Consider the following 18,719-nt stretch of genomic DNA (forward strand, 5'->3'; position numbering starts at 1 on the left):
CTCATAATATCATCTTTTAAAATTTTTTCACTTAATATAATTAAATTTTTCTATGATTGAAATTGTGCATATCAATGCAAATGATGCAAACATTATATTCCAAGGAGTATATTTTTAAAAAAAGGTTAGACTTAATAGCTTATTCTTGTTCTATTTATCATTTTTTTTATTTACAAAAATATTCCGTTTGCCTTATGAAAATGATATATTAGGTGAAAAATAAAAAATAAAGCAAAATACGAAATTTGAGGAAAGAATTTAATCATCATGAAAATGCCTAAACTGTTTATTAGAAGACGAAATATCATGAAAATTGAGAAGCGTACATTAACGTTTATAGCCCAAGCTATATATTATATATTTTATTACGCTCTTACAAGATTGATTTGAATTAAAAATTTGATTGTAATACATGTCACCCTAGAAATATAATCCAAACTCGTGACTTTGGATCCCTTTAGCTTCTCAAACAAAATCTTATATTTATCTTATAGTCTATATACTATATCACAACACTAATTTTAGAGTATCTACATAATTAGTTGATAACATAGCATTTTTAAAATTTAAAACAAAACATAAAGATGACTAAGTTTATCATTGTTGCCCTCATTCATTGCACTAGAGAAAGCAAGATCCCAATCTATTACTAGCTAATATACTCCTATATACCTACCTACACATCTATGGTTCAAACTTCAAACATTCCACGGCACCCAAATTCAATTTTCACCCATGTAAATAACCATGAAAACAACATAAAGTTGCAACCTTTTCAACCTCAATCAACACAAGACACACTATATACACTATAGTTTACTGTATCTAGAAATTATCACAGTTGTATATTATATAAATATTAATAAATAATTAAACTATTTAAATTATAAGAATTATATTACAAAAGAGTTAAAATGTTTTGACGGAAATAAAAAATTAAAGAAGACATTTCTATAGAAATTATTGTAGCAAAGTAAAAAAAGACGCATTACTAGTTAGTATTTTATCGTTCTAAAATACTTGATATATTATTGACATTATTCACCACTCAAACTTATTTTATATATCGCGGCTATTATATAAGAAAAAATATAATTAAAATCTTTTTTGAATCGACTAATCACATACCTTCATAATATAAACTTCTTATAATATTCAGATATTTAGATTTGTATAATTCAATATCTATAATAATAAAATATCATATTAGAAAAGTCTAAAACATCAAATGTAATAAGTACCATAGAAGAGGGTTAATACAAATATATTTTTCAAAGATCACTTTTTTTGGACAGTGAAAGAATGGGAGAAGAAAGCAAAATCTGGGACAGGAACTATTCATAGAAAGAAAATCCATCAGGCATCAGCAATAGCAGTATAATCACTTCAGCAGCTTACAACGGTTTGATTTTTTGTGGGGTTTTTTTTGGAGAAAAAATATTAGTAAGAAAAAATGGAGGAGAGAGAAAAAGGAAGCGAAGAAAAGGAGGAATTCCTGGGATTAAAGTTAAAACGCGGAAGATTGATTGGGAAAAGTAGAGGAGGGGTTTGTACTCCACCACCTACTTGGTCTTTTGAGCCAAAAATTCAAAAAAAAGAGCAAGAACAAGGAGAAGAAAAAACCCAAATTCATACCAATAATAATTGTGGTATTAATTGTAGTAATGGTGATAATTTTTGTGGGAGTAGTTCATCAGTGACTGCAAGACAATTGGGTGCTAATTTGTGGGAGATTTTACCTCATCTTAATTCCATTGCTAAAATGAGTAAACATCATAAAGGGGTTAGTAATGGTGGTGGGTTTCAGAAAAATAAGGGTTTGCAGATTCATACTGTTGTGGAGGAAGACCCATTTGATAGTATTGCTTCTGAAGATCAGGTAATTTGGTAATTTTTTGATTTTTTTTAATCTGGGTTTTTGTTTTTTTGAATGATTTTTGTGATTTTGAATTTTGGTTTGATTGGTTATTTAATTTGGTTAAAATTTGATTTTTTTTATGTGGGTTTGTGTTGTTTTTTGCTGGTATTTGTGGGTTTTGAATTTTGGGTTTGGTTTATTGTTTAATTTGGTTAAAACTTCGATTTTTTTATGTGGGTTTGTGTTGTTTTTTTGCTAGTTTTTATGGGTTTTGCATTTTGGGTTTGACTGATTCCTTGTGAATTTCAATGGTTAGTGTAGTTTCTTCTGAATGGTTTGAGTAAAGAATCTTAATTTGTGTGTGTATTTGCATTCCTGTGATGAGTTCATATTCCCCTTTTGAGCTGCAAAATACATCTAGTATGTGATAGTATAATGCAGGTAGTTTGAATTATGCCATTCTAGGTCACAAGCCTAATCTTGTGAAACATTTATTATGATGTACTTAAGTGTTATTGCAAGCATGGGTCTGGGACATGCTTTAGATTGGCCTTGCTATTATTCAGAGATGAGTTGCATACTCCAGAATGTCCAGATTGGTGTCTATTATTGTTTCTCGAGTTGAGGGACTCTTTTGGCGTGCTCTCCTTTATGGGTATGAGTTGCTGCCTTTCTTCCCTCCTCAGACCCCGATCAATAGTTTTTTATGGGGGTCGGTCATGTTTGTTAATTTTTCGTTGCAGTGATGATATCTTCTACTCCTAAGTCTGAGTTTTAGGATTTTTATCTTCTTTGTTGCTTCGGTGCATGATCTTTGGTATGTGAACCACGCTTCTGCCATCCTTCGACCCCTAAATATGGATTTAGTTACATATTGCAAGTTATGTTACTTGGACTCAAGTACTGAATACTGATATCGAATACTGGTACGTGTACAAGTGTCGGATACGTTAAATATTCAATTTTACGCCTAAAATGAAGTGTTTAAGTTCCATACCAATGTCTGAGCATCAAGGATCGGACACAGGTATGTGAAGCAAAATCTAGAGTCCGAGTAAAAATGCATCAAAGTTTTGTTACCATGATTAGCTTATAATCTATGATTATATTTCCAACTGCAAGTTTCCACTTTTGGCATGTTGTTCACATCTATATTTAGTTTGAAGTCTTTTTGCCTATTTTCCTTAATTGAATTGATCAATGTGTTATTGTTTATGCCGGTTTCAGCCTGAAAGTGCGGAAAGCTTCCACAGGCATATAGCAGCAACGCTTTTGCGACATCATCGATCAGTCAACAGGAATGGACGTGAAATTCAACCAGTGTCTCCTGCAACTTATAGCAGTTCTATGGAGGTAAAATCTTGGTTCCATTCTATCTTTGCCCTGGTTTTTCGTGATTTTATGTCGCATGGCTTGGAGTCTGAGGTGGGCATTTGAATAATTTTAAGATCGTTAATTTCCCTTATGAATAGAAATGGGCAAATTGTTGACAACAAATTAATAATCTTGGAGGGATGGCAAAGGTACGGAAGGTTAGGGGTGATTTTAAGCATGTGCACGATGCTCGGCTCATAAATTAAGTTAATTTCTTGGACCCAAAAATTAAGAAAAAATGTAAAATGAACAAGGCCTTAAAATTATTGTATGTTTTCGCTCTGTTTATGGGGAAGAAGATAGAAAAAATTAACCAACAATGAATTGAGAGGAAGGAAAGCGAAGTTTCCATTCCAAACCTTTCCAACTTACTAGAAAGATCTAATGATAGAAAGAAGGAAAGGAATCCCTGTCATCCCCTTCTTGCATCCTCCAATCAACATCCTTTTAAGGAACTCCCCTTTGTCGTGATCGCCTTTTTCTGAACATACTATGAGTAGTTAAATTCCTTCAATATTATTTTCCGAGTCACAAATCGAGATCGGTGTTAGCCTTCTAAAAGAATATTGTGTCAAAGTCGAGAATTAAATGTTAAAATATACACAAATTGTTGTGTGAGACAGTCTTACTATGAGATGTTCTCCATACATGGGTTGAATAATCCAACTAATACAATCATTAGCATATGGGCTAATTGTTTTGAGGTCATCTCACTGAGAGACGGTCCCTCACAAGAGTAGCTCTAAGATTATTATCTAGCTTACATTTTCTTAAACTAGTCGGGTACGCTTATACACACTTTTTGTTATATTCTAAATAGGTAACGCCATACAATCCCGCTGCTACTCCTGGTAGTTCTTTGGATTTCCGGGGGAGAATGGGTGATCCAAGTTACAGCCTTAAAACATCCACGGAGTTGCTCAAAATTCTCAATCGCATTTGGTCCCTTGAGGAGCAGCACACATCAAACGTGTCGCTGCTAAAAGCTCTGAAGTCAGATTTAAACAATGCTCGAACAAGAATCAAAGATCTGTTGCGCGACAAACAAAAAGACAGGCAGGTAATAGATGAACTGATGAAGCAAGTTACGGAGCATAAACTTGTCAAAAGGAACTTTGATCAAGATCGAGTACAGTCCGCCTTGCAATCCGTGAAGCAAGAACTAGAAAACGAGAGAAAATTAAGAAAACGATCTGAAAGTTTGCATCGCAAGATGGCCCGAGAGATTTCCGAAATGAAAATTTCCTTCTCTGAAGCTTTGACCGAACTAGAAAGAGAGAGACGAGCACGGATTCTCCTTGAGGAATTATGTGATGAGTTTGCTATGGGAATAAGAGACTACGAGCACGAACTTAGGTCGCAGAAGTACAGGAGCGAGAAGGAACAGGTTCACCGAGAGCATGTCGACAACTTGGTTCTTCATATTTCAGAGGCGTGGTTGGATGAACGGGTGCAGATGAAGCTCGTGGAAGAAATGCACAAGGATTTGGGAGAGAAGTGCATGATCCTCGATAAGCTTAGGCCTGAAATAGAAACTTTCTTAAAAGCCAGGCAAACTTTGGTTTCGAGAGACGATGTTGACTTGCTCAACCGAAGTTCAAAGGGCAGTGGCATTCGTCGTCAGTCATTGGAATCGTTTCCCTTGAACGAAGCAACAAGCGCCCCTAAAAATGTCGATGAGGATGATAATGAATCTATTGATAGCGAGTCGAATTGTTTTGAGCTGACAAAGAATCTTGGCGGGGAATACCCCAACGGAATTTACGCAAAAAGTTCTTCTGATGAAAGAGGTCACGAAGAATCGGTGAAGACAGATAATGCAAAGCTTGAATGCCAAGAGTTAAGTAATGGGCGTAGTTTATCGAGCTTGCAAGCACGGTTCCAAAAACATATGGCTCGAATGACCTTAAGTAATGGTCACACTCAAAATGAGGCCGACGAAGGTTTAATTGACAGGAGGAGTCGACGATTTGGCAGCCACGGAGGGCACTCAAACCGTATTATAAACAATCTCTTAAGGAATAACTCGTCATCGGTCGAGGGGGAGAGGATTCATCCAGAGAGTGAATTGGCAGACGGCCATTTCTTGTTAGCCGATCTTGCTAGTCCGGTGAAGAATTGGGAGTCCAAAATCGGTTCACAAGACCATGAAATCTCCGAGTCTTCTTCAAAATGGTCTAAAGGCGGCAAGGAGAGCACGTTGAAGGCTAGGCTTCTAGAAGCAAGATTGGAGGGACGAAACGTTCAATCGAAGGATTCCTGAGGTGCACCTTAACAAAAGCTTATGCAGGAATATATGCATTGTGAATACTTCTAGTTGGGATGATACCTAGGGGAAATTTTGCTACACTTTGACAAGAATGTTATTGTATTATTCCACATTTTATACACATCTACATTATATGATGTATGAACAATTGGTGTAAGCTCTAGGCAAATAGTGTACTTGTGCTTTCTTTTGTCAGTTGGCCTGAATAAGACACGGGAGAAACTAAACGTATTATGCCTCACAACAATAATGTTAAAGTTTTAATTTCAATATATGAATATGACGACATGAGCTATAACAAATCAACATGGGAGATCGTCCTCATCAGCACCATGCTAGTGTGCTATGTGTCGTGCCAACGTGCTTTGTATAAATAGGTTCAAGCACAACTAACCAAACAATTTATGTTGTGTTTATGTCGTAGACAAAAGGGAATTTTTTTTGTTAATTATTTTTACCTAACGTAATTGACATTTTTTTCAAAAAACAAATGTAATGATCATCCTAATTGACTATGTATTTCAAAATTTAGTCGAAATAAGTACTTAATATAACAATAAATTTAACATTTTGTCAACCACATGGAAAAGTTGAAAGCTCAAAGTCATCAAGCAGATTTAAAAAATATTTGTGGAAAAGCTAAAAACTCAAGATCGCTATATAAAATTTCCACATAAATTTTAAGTTATGACTATATTCTTAATTTACATATTTCTCTAATTGCTCTATACTTCATATCTTTTACTCACACCTCTTGAAAAATCACCCATATTTGTTTTTGGGATTATAGGCTAGGTTAAGGGAAAAAAAAATAATTGAAATTCAATCCCAACACTTTAACTATAAAGGACGATTATTACTCCAACTAATACAAAATTCAATATTCTTTAACGAATCATCTTTTAATCTCACTTCATGAAGAATCACTCCGGAAAAAATTAAGAGAGATTTAATCTCAGAAACTTGCTTATAAAAAACGTTACTTGCTCTAAGTCGTTTTTATTGGTTTGGCGGGGGGCGACTAGCTAAGATTCGATCCTCGAAACTTGCCAAGTACCACTTTGACGCTTACCATATTCTGGGTTGGATTCTGACATGGCCCTCCGGTTCCATCGGCGTACAGTGTAATCAAAACCCAGAAAACCTTCCAAAGCTCAGCACATTCCAATTCCAAACACCAAAGTAAAGATGGGAGGAGCAGTATTCAGATGGGTGATGCAGCTTCACAAAGATGTGCCCAAAGCTGCCAATTTTTACTCTCAAGGCTTGGGTTTCACTGTCAATGTATGTACTCCTCGTTGGGCTGAGCTTCATTCTGATTCCTTCAAGCTTGCTTTGTTGCACTCTTCTAGGTACCCATTTACTATGCTTTCTTTTTTGAATTCAATCAGTGTATATCATTTAAACCCAGAAATATTTGAACTTTTGATTTGTTTCCCATCAATCATGCTTTGAAACATTACAATTTGAATCGTTTTGTGTAGTCAAAATTGAGTATTTTAGGGTTGATTTGGTGGGTATTGAGTTGGGTTTATTTGGGATGATTTTTAATTTGTTTAGAGGTTGTTTGGGGTGGAGAATGATGAATTATGGTTTATGATTGATGACCTGAATCTAAAATATGTTCCAATTTGATCAATTGAATTCGTGGATGCAGCATAGGCCCTCCTCGTACTTGGTGCAAAATATTCCACTTGAATTTGAGGGGTGGTTGAGATTCAAATCCGTGACCTCTTGTCACGTTGTTGTGATACCATGTCAAGGAACCATCTCAATCAAAAACTTAAAACTTAAGCTGATGGTTGAGGCCTAGGATATGCTATGTAACACATAAGGTCACATTTGTTGAAATGGAAGATTTTGGATTTTTCTCTTGTTTCAAATGTCAGAAATATAGCAATAGCTGTTGAGGACATAATTGTGTTCTGATCTTACTAGGTTGTGTTTGGCTACACAGGCTAGTCCCTCGAGCTAAGCTCGGGTTTGAGAATCGTAAAGTATTAGAACATTATGCAAGATGCCTTAGGTTCGGCTATGTTACTTGGATTGGGACTCATGTTATACACGAATTTGTTTAACGTTTAACCAACAAATTTTATGAATTTATTCCCACGATTTAGCTCAAAAAGAAGTGTCAAGGTGTTTGTACCATTGTGAGAGTGTAGTAGAGCCTATAGACCTAAAAAGAAGAGTCTGAGAGACCAAGTGCATGTTGGATGGCTGCTATTATCTTCTTGGAACATAGATTTTAGTATCTTTTGTGTTAGAGTTAGAAATCAAGGATTAAAGGATCAAGAACAAGGTATAGAATGGAGATTCCGTGCCATGCATAAGGAAACTTTAAGGAGAAAGGATGATGAAGAAAATTGTATATTCACCAAAAGAGAGATAGATTACAAAATGTTTGTCTAAGGCTATATATACATGTATGCTTGAAGAAATAAGTTTATGAAGAATAGAAATTTTTCATAACAAATTGAACGGGAAGGATCTTGTACCCTCAAATGATGAGAATATGTGTAGAAGAAGGGTAAAAGGAGTATGGACACACACAAGCAAAAAGATGAATGCTTTGATGAATGAAGCACACACAATATAAATGGTGTCTTGAACACCTACCTCTCAAAATAGAAAATTTTTCATTAATGAATAATAATAACAATAATGAAATATCACTCACAAACTAAGAACGCATACACTTGAGCTCAAAGTTTACTCCTTTGATGGAGATTTCATACTGATACAAGGGAGACACACTTTAGGCTCTCAAACTCTATTTTTCTCTATATCTTAGCCACCACACTTCTATTTTGATACTAATTTAGGCCTTATATGTAGCCCACAATATTAGTAAAAGCATCCTAGCAAAAGACATAACGTTCCTAAGCCTCGCACCCAAAACAAAAAAACGCATCAGGGCCTCTGACAGCATGTGCTCGTTTGAGTACCTATTTGTGCTCGTTCAAGCACACTGCATCATACTCTTCTAGCATTTGTTGCACGCTGTCTTGTTCAAGGCACTTAACGCCTTCTTCAAGGTAGCCTGTGTGCTACCCCCTCTTTGTTTTCTTGAAGCACCAATTTCATGCCACTTGTTTCCTCTTGCATTCTCACCATCCTCATCAACTACATATACTATGGAATGAGCAACGATGTGATCACAATCACCTCCAACATTGGGTGATTTTACACTTGCACTAACACAAACTCAATAACATGTACTGCATTATGTAACAGAATTGCACTATGTGGAATTCTTTTTTTTTTTTTACTATATTTTCCAGGTTTATTGTTTGCTCACATTGTGAAATTTTCAAATTTTTTTCTTGGATTTCAATTGAACTGGTAAGTAAATTTTGTCATTAGAATAAGGATTAGAATTAGTGAATGTGGTAAGTGAGTAAATTGCAACATTAAACAATGCTGATCAATTATTCAATTGAAAAAGAGGATTGTTTGTATCATTTTTGAGCAATAGGATAACCAATGAAGATACACGGATATGCTCAAAGCTCAATTTTATTCCTCCTGCTTTAGGAGCAGACATGTAACACGGACAACCAAAATCTCTAAGATGGGTATTGCTTGGTTTTGTGCCAAAAAGTTTTTCATATGGTGAGATATGAGTCAAAGAGGATAAGGGAATTTCTGTTTATGAGATATGTAGCACTCGAAACACATCCTCCCCGAAATTTTGATGGGAGTTTGGACCGGAAAAATAAGGTTCTTGATGTCTTTTAATAGGTGTCTATGTTTTCTCTCAACAACACCATTTTATCGAGGTGTATAAAGCACAACTCTTCTATAGACTGTCAACATGGCTCCCTCAGAGAGCTCTTTCGCATCAACTAAATGGGACATGACCTAGTTTTCTCCTATAAACCGTCAATTTTTATCCCAAATAGTTTTCGCCTTAGTGAAATACTCTGCAATAGACATCTTAGGTTCTTTTGATAGTACTATAAAGTTCCTTTTGCAAGGAATAGAGCGGTGAACATGAAGATTGGACAAAACATTCCTCAAATATTCGTCCAAATCTCTTTTGAAATGTTCTAGTACATAACACTTAACAATTGTTACTCAAGAATTGTTGTGTTAGTTCTTAAATGTTTTAGCACTTTTCATTGTGCAAGAAGATGTCATAAGAATATTCAATCAAGAAAGGATATCAACAAGAAATTGCAAAATCATGGAGTAACACTCATTATAAGTTGTTATTCTAACATATGAGTCATTATTAAAGTGTATTAGGTTCTTAAAAGTCTATTATAAGCTTTAATTTAAATATATATGTTCAAGAAAACTTGAATCACTATGATAATAAAGATTTTTTTTCAAGTCAAGAATTCATATTGCAATGTCTATGAATGAGTCATAACACCGCGAAGTTTTGTGACATTGCTACCAGCCTACCATTGCTGTAACTAGAGGTGTTCATTCGTGTCATTGGGTCAATTTCGTGTCAGGTATTCCAGGTGGGTTCAAACTCGGGTTTTGTATTCACATTGATTTTTACATTATTTAAATTCATTTTGAAGTCGGGTTAAGTCGAATTCGGTTCCAAGCTCGGGTAAATATCGGGTCAGCTGGTTGGTTTGAACACCTCTAGCTGCAACCCACAATGACATCCGCGATTTTTTTTTCTATGTGTATGCCCGTGTTTTATCAAACATTTTACTAATATACATTTGTTGATACTGTTTGGCGATTATCTAACAATGTCTAAGGCTGGCTTACAGTGAGCACGTTCAAAAGGGATACTCGTCTCTCCTGTCCTTCACAGTGACCGACATCAACTACACCGTCATGAAACTTATAGAACTCGGAGCAGAGCTAGATGGCCCCATCAAACATGAAATTCATGGAAAGGTCATTTCTAAGCTCCATTGATTTCCATGCCATTGTGATTTTTCATGCTCTATTATCTTCAAATCGTGTGATATTTCCGGAGTTTGTTGCCTTATGTAGGTCGCAGCCCTGCGCTGTCTTGATGGCCACGTAGTGGGACTTCATGAACCGTCATGAAACAAGCAAAACACAATTGATCGCACGTTGAAACGTTCTTTCCACGAGATTTATGGAGTATTCTACGCCGTGTCAAGTGTGGAGGTAATGTGCGTTCGTGAAGGGATTTGATCAAAAAGCTCGAAGAAGCAAAATTTTGTTCCTCGATGAATTTTTCACCTCATTTACAAACTCAATATGTCGCTTCTATTTTAAGGATTGATTTATGCTTGAGCCTGAAGTCGGAATCATCCTCGAAGAATCACAATTGTTTATAACTCCTTCGAGAATGTCAACCTTCAAACGTGCATGATTTAACGACCCATGAGTATGGACTGCACAACCGAATGCTTTCGATTTGGCTCGTTAATGATCTCTCGATCTTGCTCATAATATGTGTCTCGCTCTCGAGTGTGTGTGTCATTCATGTCACATGCTCTTTCGCATGAGTGTGCATTACACGCATTATACGTTTGGGGCTACGGGCTACCAATATCATAATCCGTTTCAAATATAAATCTCGATTTTCAAATCAGGTCTTTGATGACGATAATAAGGCATATTTTGATGACGATCATAAATCACCCCAGATTCCATACTCAACAGAATTCTGCTTTTTCTCTTCACATCTCAAACAGGATGGAAGGCACAATCATATCCCAAAGGAATCCATAGCACTAATTGAGAGGATCTTCATTAATTTCTAAGGACAATAATACTATATTATTGAGAAAATGCAATAGTTGATCTAGAATAGAAGAAAGGAATATACTATAAAGAATGCTCATTTGGATCTTACCACAAACATTTCATTATCCTAAATTCGTTAAGTGGGTCCCACCTAAAATGTAATTTAGGAAGATCTATGCAACCTTACCCTTATTAATAATAAATTTAACAAAAAAGTTATTTTTGATTGACCCTTGGTATTAAACGTCATATGTAACTTCACATAAGTAAAAAGTTACACATGATTCAATGAGTCATTTGAACCCGAGTAATTTTTCATATCTACTATATAAAGAGAGTCATGTATGATGCATCATAATTAACAAATAAAGATAAAAACTTTTAGTTTCATTTTTATACATCTTTAGAAGAAAGAATAATGGATGTATAAGAGCTCTCTAGCTCCATTACTAAAAGGAAATGAATGGGGGTGAAAACTACAGCTGCTAGTTCATGAATACCCATTAAAGCTGAACATAAGTGTAAACTAGCTTTAAAGGGTGGGCATGAACAAGGAGATGAGGTTTGCCTTCACTTTTTGGTTCTTGGAGTGAAGGGAGCTCTTGTGCTCTTCAAACATTTTCTAACATTGTTAACACAATTTACCTTTTTTTTTTTATAAATTATAGCCAACCTTCATTACAAAAATTCCAAAACTCCAAAAAAGGAAATTTGATTCTTAATCAAAAATGTTAATGGGTATGGCAAACCACTATTAGTTAGTAGCAGATTGGAACGATCAATATTATAATTGGTTTAACAAGCTGATTGTAAAGTCATTGTTGAGATCGGTTTGTTAAAAATAGTTGATTCTTTTTAATATATTGTTTCTATCAACTATTATACCAAATACTAGCATTCGATAATAAAAGTTAAACTTATATTATAAGGGTGCCAAAGAAAAACCTTAAAACCACAATGCCAAGGTAGTTTTTATACGTCACGGTATAAGAAACGCATTAAGAAATAATCTTTGCCCTTTTCATTGTATCATTTTCTATTTTGATGTCTCACTCATTCTGTATCGTTTTCTTATTTGTAAATGGTTACTATCATATTCTTTTAATCTCATTCGTATATTTTAATTCCCTTTTAAAATCATCTATGCGGTTCAATCGTTCTGTTTGTTATTATCAAATTCTCACATTTCCATAAAAAATAAAAAGTCAATTTGTATTTGATAGATAATTAAATAAATACGACATTAGACTTTTTTGTACAACTTTAAACGACAGATTATAAATCTAAATTGGAATTTCAATCATTAATATTTTAAATTAGTGTTGTAAATTACTAGAATAGTAGTATAAAATTTAAAAATAGTCTTTGACTTCTAATTTCAAGTTAATAGTTAATACATCATATGTTCAAAAAAGATTTGACGCTCAAATGGAAAAGAAGGTAAGGAAGCTCAAGAAAAACAGAGCACACAATCGAGATTCAAACAAACAAAGCAAGAATACAATAATACAATAGAGATCATCATCACCTCTATCAACAAGTGATTTGGGATTTGGATCATCATCAATGGTTGGATTATATGGTTATGATTAAGCCATATTATCAATCTAAGGAGGAATTGACAACTCCATGAAAGAAGTTTGACTTAAGTTTTGTAACTCCTACGGTCTATCTGGTTAGTGGTAATGAAAATAATTTGTAGTGTAAAATTTCATCAAAAGTCCCATGTCATTCTCATGATAATGAATCTTCAATCATAAAAATGTTTTTTTGTGTACTAATATTTGGGGCCGGCCTTAGAGGTGGGCAAAAAGGGCCATCGCCTAGGGCCCTAGGTCAAAAAAGAAAAATTAATGGTTGTAGAAGGGTCCATGTAGATGATAAATTGCAAAGAAAAAAGATCTCAATGTGCTATTTTGCCTAGGGCCCCAAAATATCTAGGGACAGCCCTGCTAATATTCATTACCACCTTATACCATCTCTTTTATTGGTAACGCATTAGAATGAAATTTATGAAGAAAATGAGATGATTGAAGTTTGACAAGCATTGCCATCAAGGTAGCTAAGAGATCTGTCAACTAAAATTACGCTAAATTTCATTCCATTACCACCGTTTAATACCACCTATCAAACGGGTCATTAAATCATATGTTACATGACTAATGAAGTGTAGAAGAATTTTGTCAAAGGTTAAAAGTAACAATTTAGTTACTAGACCTTGATCATGTACTTTGATGAATTGTAAAAAGGACATTCATGTACTTGAAGTAGTACACACACATTGTGTGCATAGAGGTAGCGGAATGCGTGGAAGTGAATTTTGGCCTTGATCATTAAGGCATTAGTACACTACAACACCTGTAGATGCTTTGGGTACAATGAGAGGACCATACGGGATTAAGAGGACTGTTGCACAGGCTGTAAAAGGAGTTAGAAACAACTCCTGGCAGCCGCTCGACCTAGCCCAGGTCAAGCCAGCTGCAGCTTGGCTACTCTGTTTTACGCCTGTTGCTTACTTGTTTTTGTTTTTTTCTTTGATATATAAGTTCTATTTCTATTGTTGTATTGTGTAGATTCAAGCTTTAAGCTTGAGCCTCTCATTCTCTATCCTTATCACACTTATATAATTCTCTACTCAATGTATAACTCACAAACACTCAACCCCATTAATGTAATTTCTTTAATATTGTAATAAGCTTTTAAGCACCTAAATTCCTTAAAAACACATAATGATACACTAGCTGGTCGATGTAGCTTAATTAATAGTGATCCACCTTAAATCGTGGTATTAATATTTGCATTACTTTTCTAGTTTAAATTACCATAATACTCGCATATATAACTATGTTTCTTTAGTGCACCTTCAAACTATGATTATTAACCTTTATATCACTTTTAGGCGCACACTTCCGCATTCGTTAGGCTACTCTAACACATATTTAGTATCTATGGCATAAATGTAATATTTTATTTATAGTATAAATAAAAAATTATCACAATGTTCAAGTACAAAAACTTCTTATTTAATTCTTTTTACCAAATGGATATTCTTTCGTTTCTCTTTCAAACCTCTAATGGCTTTATTTATGGCTCTTACAAATTGGTATGAAAATTTTTAGAAAATCGTATAATCATATGCTCATAAGTGTATCAATTTGACAATCTAATCTAATTATAGTTTATTTTAGGTAAAAAAGTTTGCAACAAAGACTCAATTTTGAGATTATAAATATCCAAGACTAAGGGTCACACTTAAAACCACGTTAAGTTTTTTTTTTTCATTAATCAATTAAAGATTTGAAAGTCAAAATCAAGTGTATAAATTTACTAGTGTATATTAATATTATTAGGACCGTTTAACAATTGATTATTGATGGGAATGGACTATGATATTTGATGAAGAACAATAAACAAAATAAATGCAAAGTAAACCACAAAAACAGAGCACAATAACGGAAGAAGCAAACACAATATATGAGGTATCTAATAATACCTCCCCCTCAAACAAAGTATCTTATCATTAATATAAGCAAGAATACATTAATGACTCACCTTACAAAGCTTTAAGAACAATCTCCCAAAGCAAAGATTGAACCTTTTCTCCAATCTCTCACAAATATGCAAATACAATGTAACAGCCCGGTTTAAGTGGCTCGGAAATTCATATGAAAATACGAATTCCGGTTCACTCTTCGGACTTTAGAGAAAAGTCTCCTCTAGGATCGTCAACGTTCCGTCGTTAAAGAAATATAATTAAAATAGAAAACAGTGCCAAAGCGAAAGAAACAAGTCAGCGGAAGTTCTTACGTACAACTCGAGAGCCTAATGGCCTCAAGCGAAAAGAAACCAACACAATCTCTTGTTACATAATTCGGAGTTATTTCTACTCATAATCTTATCACAAAAAGGAAACATAGTCTTGATGATTACGGGTTCTAAGTCGAGCCCTCACTCCAGTCCCCACCTGCAATCAACCTACTAGTCGTCGTGTGACAACACGTAGCAGGTTCAATCACATAAACAGTATGGTCTAAGCGTGTACCTTGAAGCGCTGCAAACAAAACGAAGTTCAATCACGATAGGAATTTCACCCTCTTATGAATCGAGGTCCTAGACACCATACACACACAAAAATCACGTATTAGAACGTGTTTACACATCTAATCCACTCCATACCATTAAGACGCTATTAGGAATTAATAATTTTAAAAATAGTTTCACCCAAATCTTACTAGTTCCAAAAATTCGAATTTAACCAGAAACTTGAATGGTCAATTCGGACAGTTTAGAAAATTCAAATGGAAAATCCGACTTCGCCATTGTGTCCGGAACGCGTGAATTACCTTGGGTACCAAATTTCATAATTTCTAACATCCAATTACTATTTTTAATTATTTTAAGCGTTTAACGAGTTTTTAACACATCGGGTACATAAAACAACAATGATTACGACTAACGTTTCCGGATCGGCGCCAATACCGAGGCAGCAACTGCTGTCCGAAACTCCTATTATATTCTTATTACTATTATTATTTTTTTTATATATATATACATTATTCAAATTATTAACTCTTTTAATCTCATGAACAAAATAAATCTAACAAGACCAATTTCACAACTACTAAGATAAAACAAATAAGACAAATTTTTCTATCACACAACCAGCTGATATTTCCACACATATATTAATACACAAAACCCCATCAACAAAGCATAAAAGCCATCAAATAAAAAGAAACATGCCCATCCACAAGATCCTTCAAGAAACTTAAAATTTCAAATTATGATAATTAAATTAAATATTTAATTCTCTTAACAAATTAAAATTTTGTAGAGAATTCATAAAACCAAATCACTCTTTTAAATCAAGACATATATATATAAACACAGTCCTTCAAGCAAATTAAATTTTGCTAAAAAATTTATAAATTTTTGGATGACTACATTATCTGATCCATACCATTTAAATTTCTTTTAACAAATTGAAATTTAGTTAGAGAAATTTAAATCATAAAAGAAATTTAAATATCAATATAAACTTAATTCTTAATTCATATAACAAATTTAAACTTTGTTAAAGAATATAGATCAAGAAGTTTTTTTTTTTTTTTGAAAGAAACATAACTTAATCTATTTAACAAATTAAAGTTTATTAAATGATTATTAGAGAAAACTATATATATATATATATATATATATATATATATATATATATATATATATATATATATATATATATATATATATATATATATATATATATATATATATGTATATATATATGTATATATATATATATATATATATATATATATATATATATATATATATATATATATATATATGTATATATATATATATATATGTATATATATATATATATATATATATATATATATATATATATATATATATATATATATATATATATATATATGTATATATATATATATATATATATATATATATATATATATATATATATGTATATGTATATATATATATGTATATATATATATATATATATGTATATGTATATATATATATATATGTATATATATATATATATATATATGTATATATATATATATATATATATATATATATATATATATATATATATGTATATATATATATATATATATATATATATATATATATATGTATATATATATATATATGTATATATATATATATATATATATATATATGTATATATATATATATATGTATATATATATATATATATATATATATATATATATATATATATATATATATATATATATATATATGTATATATATATATATATATGTATATGTATATATATATATATATGTATGTATATATATATATATATATGTATGTATATATATATATATATATATATATATATATATATATATATATATATATATGTATATATATATATATATGTATATATATATATATATATGTATATATATATATATATATATATATATATATATATATATATATATATATATATATATATATATATATATATATATATGTATATATATATATATATATATATATATATATATATATATATATATATATATATACATATATATATATATATATATATATATATATATATATATATATATATATATATATATAATACTCAATCCTCCTAAAAGTCATTGGATATCATCATACATAAAATATAATTCATCTTAGAAATCTTGTATATAAAATCTATAGTTAACAATTCAACTAAACTTACCTTTTTGATCAAAAGATTGGATGGAACAACAATTTTTTTTTCTTTGAGATGCCGAAACAAGAGAGCAAAGAGGAGAAATTTTCTGAATTTTTATGTTCACTTGAAAGATTAGAAAAGTGAAGAATTCAAATGATGCTTATAGGATTAATAGGCAATTAAGAAATGAACTAAATATGCCATAATGCACACTTATGAGAGGAGTTACAAGACTCCTCCCCTACTCCTTCCAACCGGCCACCCTTTCCCTTCCCCTAATTTTATTTTTTTTAATTATTATTATTATTATTATTATTATTATTATTATTATTATTATTATTATTATTATTATTTATTTATTTATTTATTTCTTCTTTTTTTTCAAAAAAAAAACACTACGCGATAAAACACGTTACCGATAATTACAATTGTCCATGTAAATAATATAATTTAATAATACTTATTTATTTAATTTGTTTTATTTTATTACATTTTTAACCTGATAAAATACGGAGTGTTACATACAAAGAGTAAGAACTCTTGTGGTGTGAACCCTAGTTTTACTCTCTTGTATATGCCTCTCCCTCTCACTCTCACCTAATGATGTTTTAAGATTTTTTATATAGCCCTAAAACATATTAGAATAACCTAGTCAAAAGGGCTTAAACCCCACAAAAAACGCATACGAAACAGAAACTGTTGAATGAGGGACCTGCTGGTCGCTCAAGTCGAGCACCATTGCTCGCCTGGTCGAGCCACTGACCAGAACTCACTGGGTGCTTGCTGCTTGTTGGCTCGATCGAGCCCTATACACTCGGCCAGTCGAGCCATCTTCAAGACCCTCCAATCTTCGTTCCTCCTTATCATTTAGGCACTCTAATCCACCCTCATCAATCACTTCATTGATTAACCCAAAGCATAAGCTCTACTTCCTTGCACTCACCACTTCACTCTCAAACGTGCAAGCCAAGGAGTATGCTACGAGGTGATCGAACTCACCTCCATCATGTTGAGATTTGAGAGTTGACTCAACAATTATACATTGGCCAATTTAGTTGGTTTATTTCAACCAACTTATAGTTTTTATTGTTTTCATCGGTTAGTCGTTTCGTTAGTCAGTTGTTAATGAAAATATTCGATAAAATTATTAATTAGTTAGTTGTTATTCGTTAATAATGTTTAACCAATCACGAGCGTAAGACCATTGGTCTACCAAAATTCCTACCTTACGCTATTGGAAAATCTCCTAATTAAATATCTTTACTAATACTCCCTTTATTTTACAACAATTGTT

The 18,719-nt window shown here is 32.4% G+C and overlaps 2 protein-coding genes across 2 annotated transcripts; both read left to right on the forward strand.

The window, feature by feature from the left end:
* Positions 1-1,235: 1,235 nt before the first annotated feature.
* LOC130811387 (uncharacterized protein At5g41620-like) lies at positions 1,236-5,742 on the forward strand. Its single transcript, XM_057677677.1, has 3 exons — positions 1,236-1,879; positions 3,086-3,211; positions 4,053-5,742. Exons 1-3 carry the CDS (start codon positions 1,454-1,456, stop codon positions 5,493-5,495), a joined length of 1,995 nt encoding a protein of 664 aa, XP_057533660.1. The 5' UTR covers positions 1,236-1,453; the 3' UTR covers positions 5,496-5,742.
* Positions 5,743-6,370: 628 nt separating this feature from the next.
* LOC130811388 (uncharacterized) lies at positions 6,371-11,037 on the forward strand. The gene is made up of 3 exons (XM_057677678.1): positions 6,371-6,853; positions 10,241-10,370; positions 10,470-11,037. The coding sequence occupies exons 1-3, from the start codon at positions 6,690-6,692 to the stop codon at positions 10,524-10,526; spliced, it is 351 nt and encodes a 116-aa protein (XP_057533661.1). The 5' UTR covers positions 6,371-6,689; the 3' UTR covers positions 10,527-11,037.
* Positions 11,038-18,719: the final 7,682 nt, after the last annotated feature.

Source organism: Amaranthus tricolor, chromosome 4, assembly GCF_026212465.1.
Source record: "Amaranthus tricolor cultivar Red isolate AtriRed21 chromosome 4, ASM2621246v1, whole genome shotgun sequence".
In the NCBI taxonomy this organism is placed as follows: domain Eukaryota; kingdom Viridiplantae; phylum Streptophyta; class Magnoliopsida; order Caryophyllales; family Amaranthaceae; genus Amaranthus; species Amaranthus tricolor.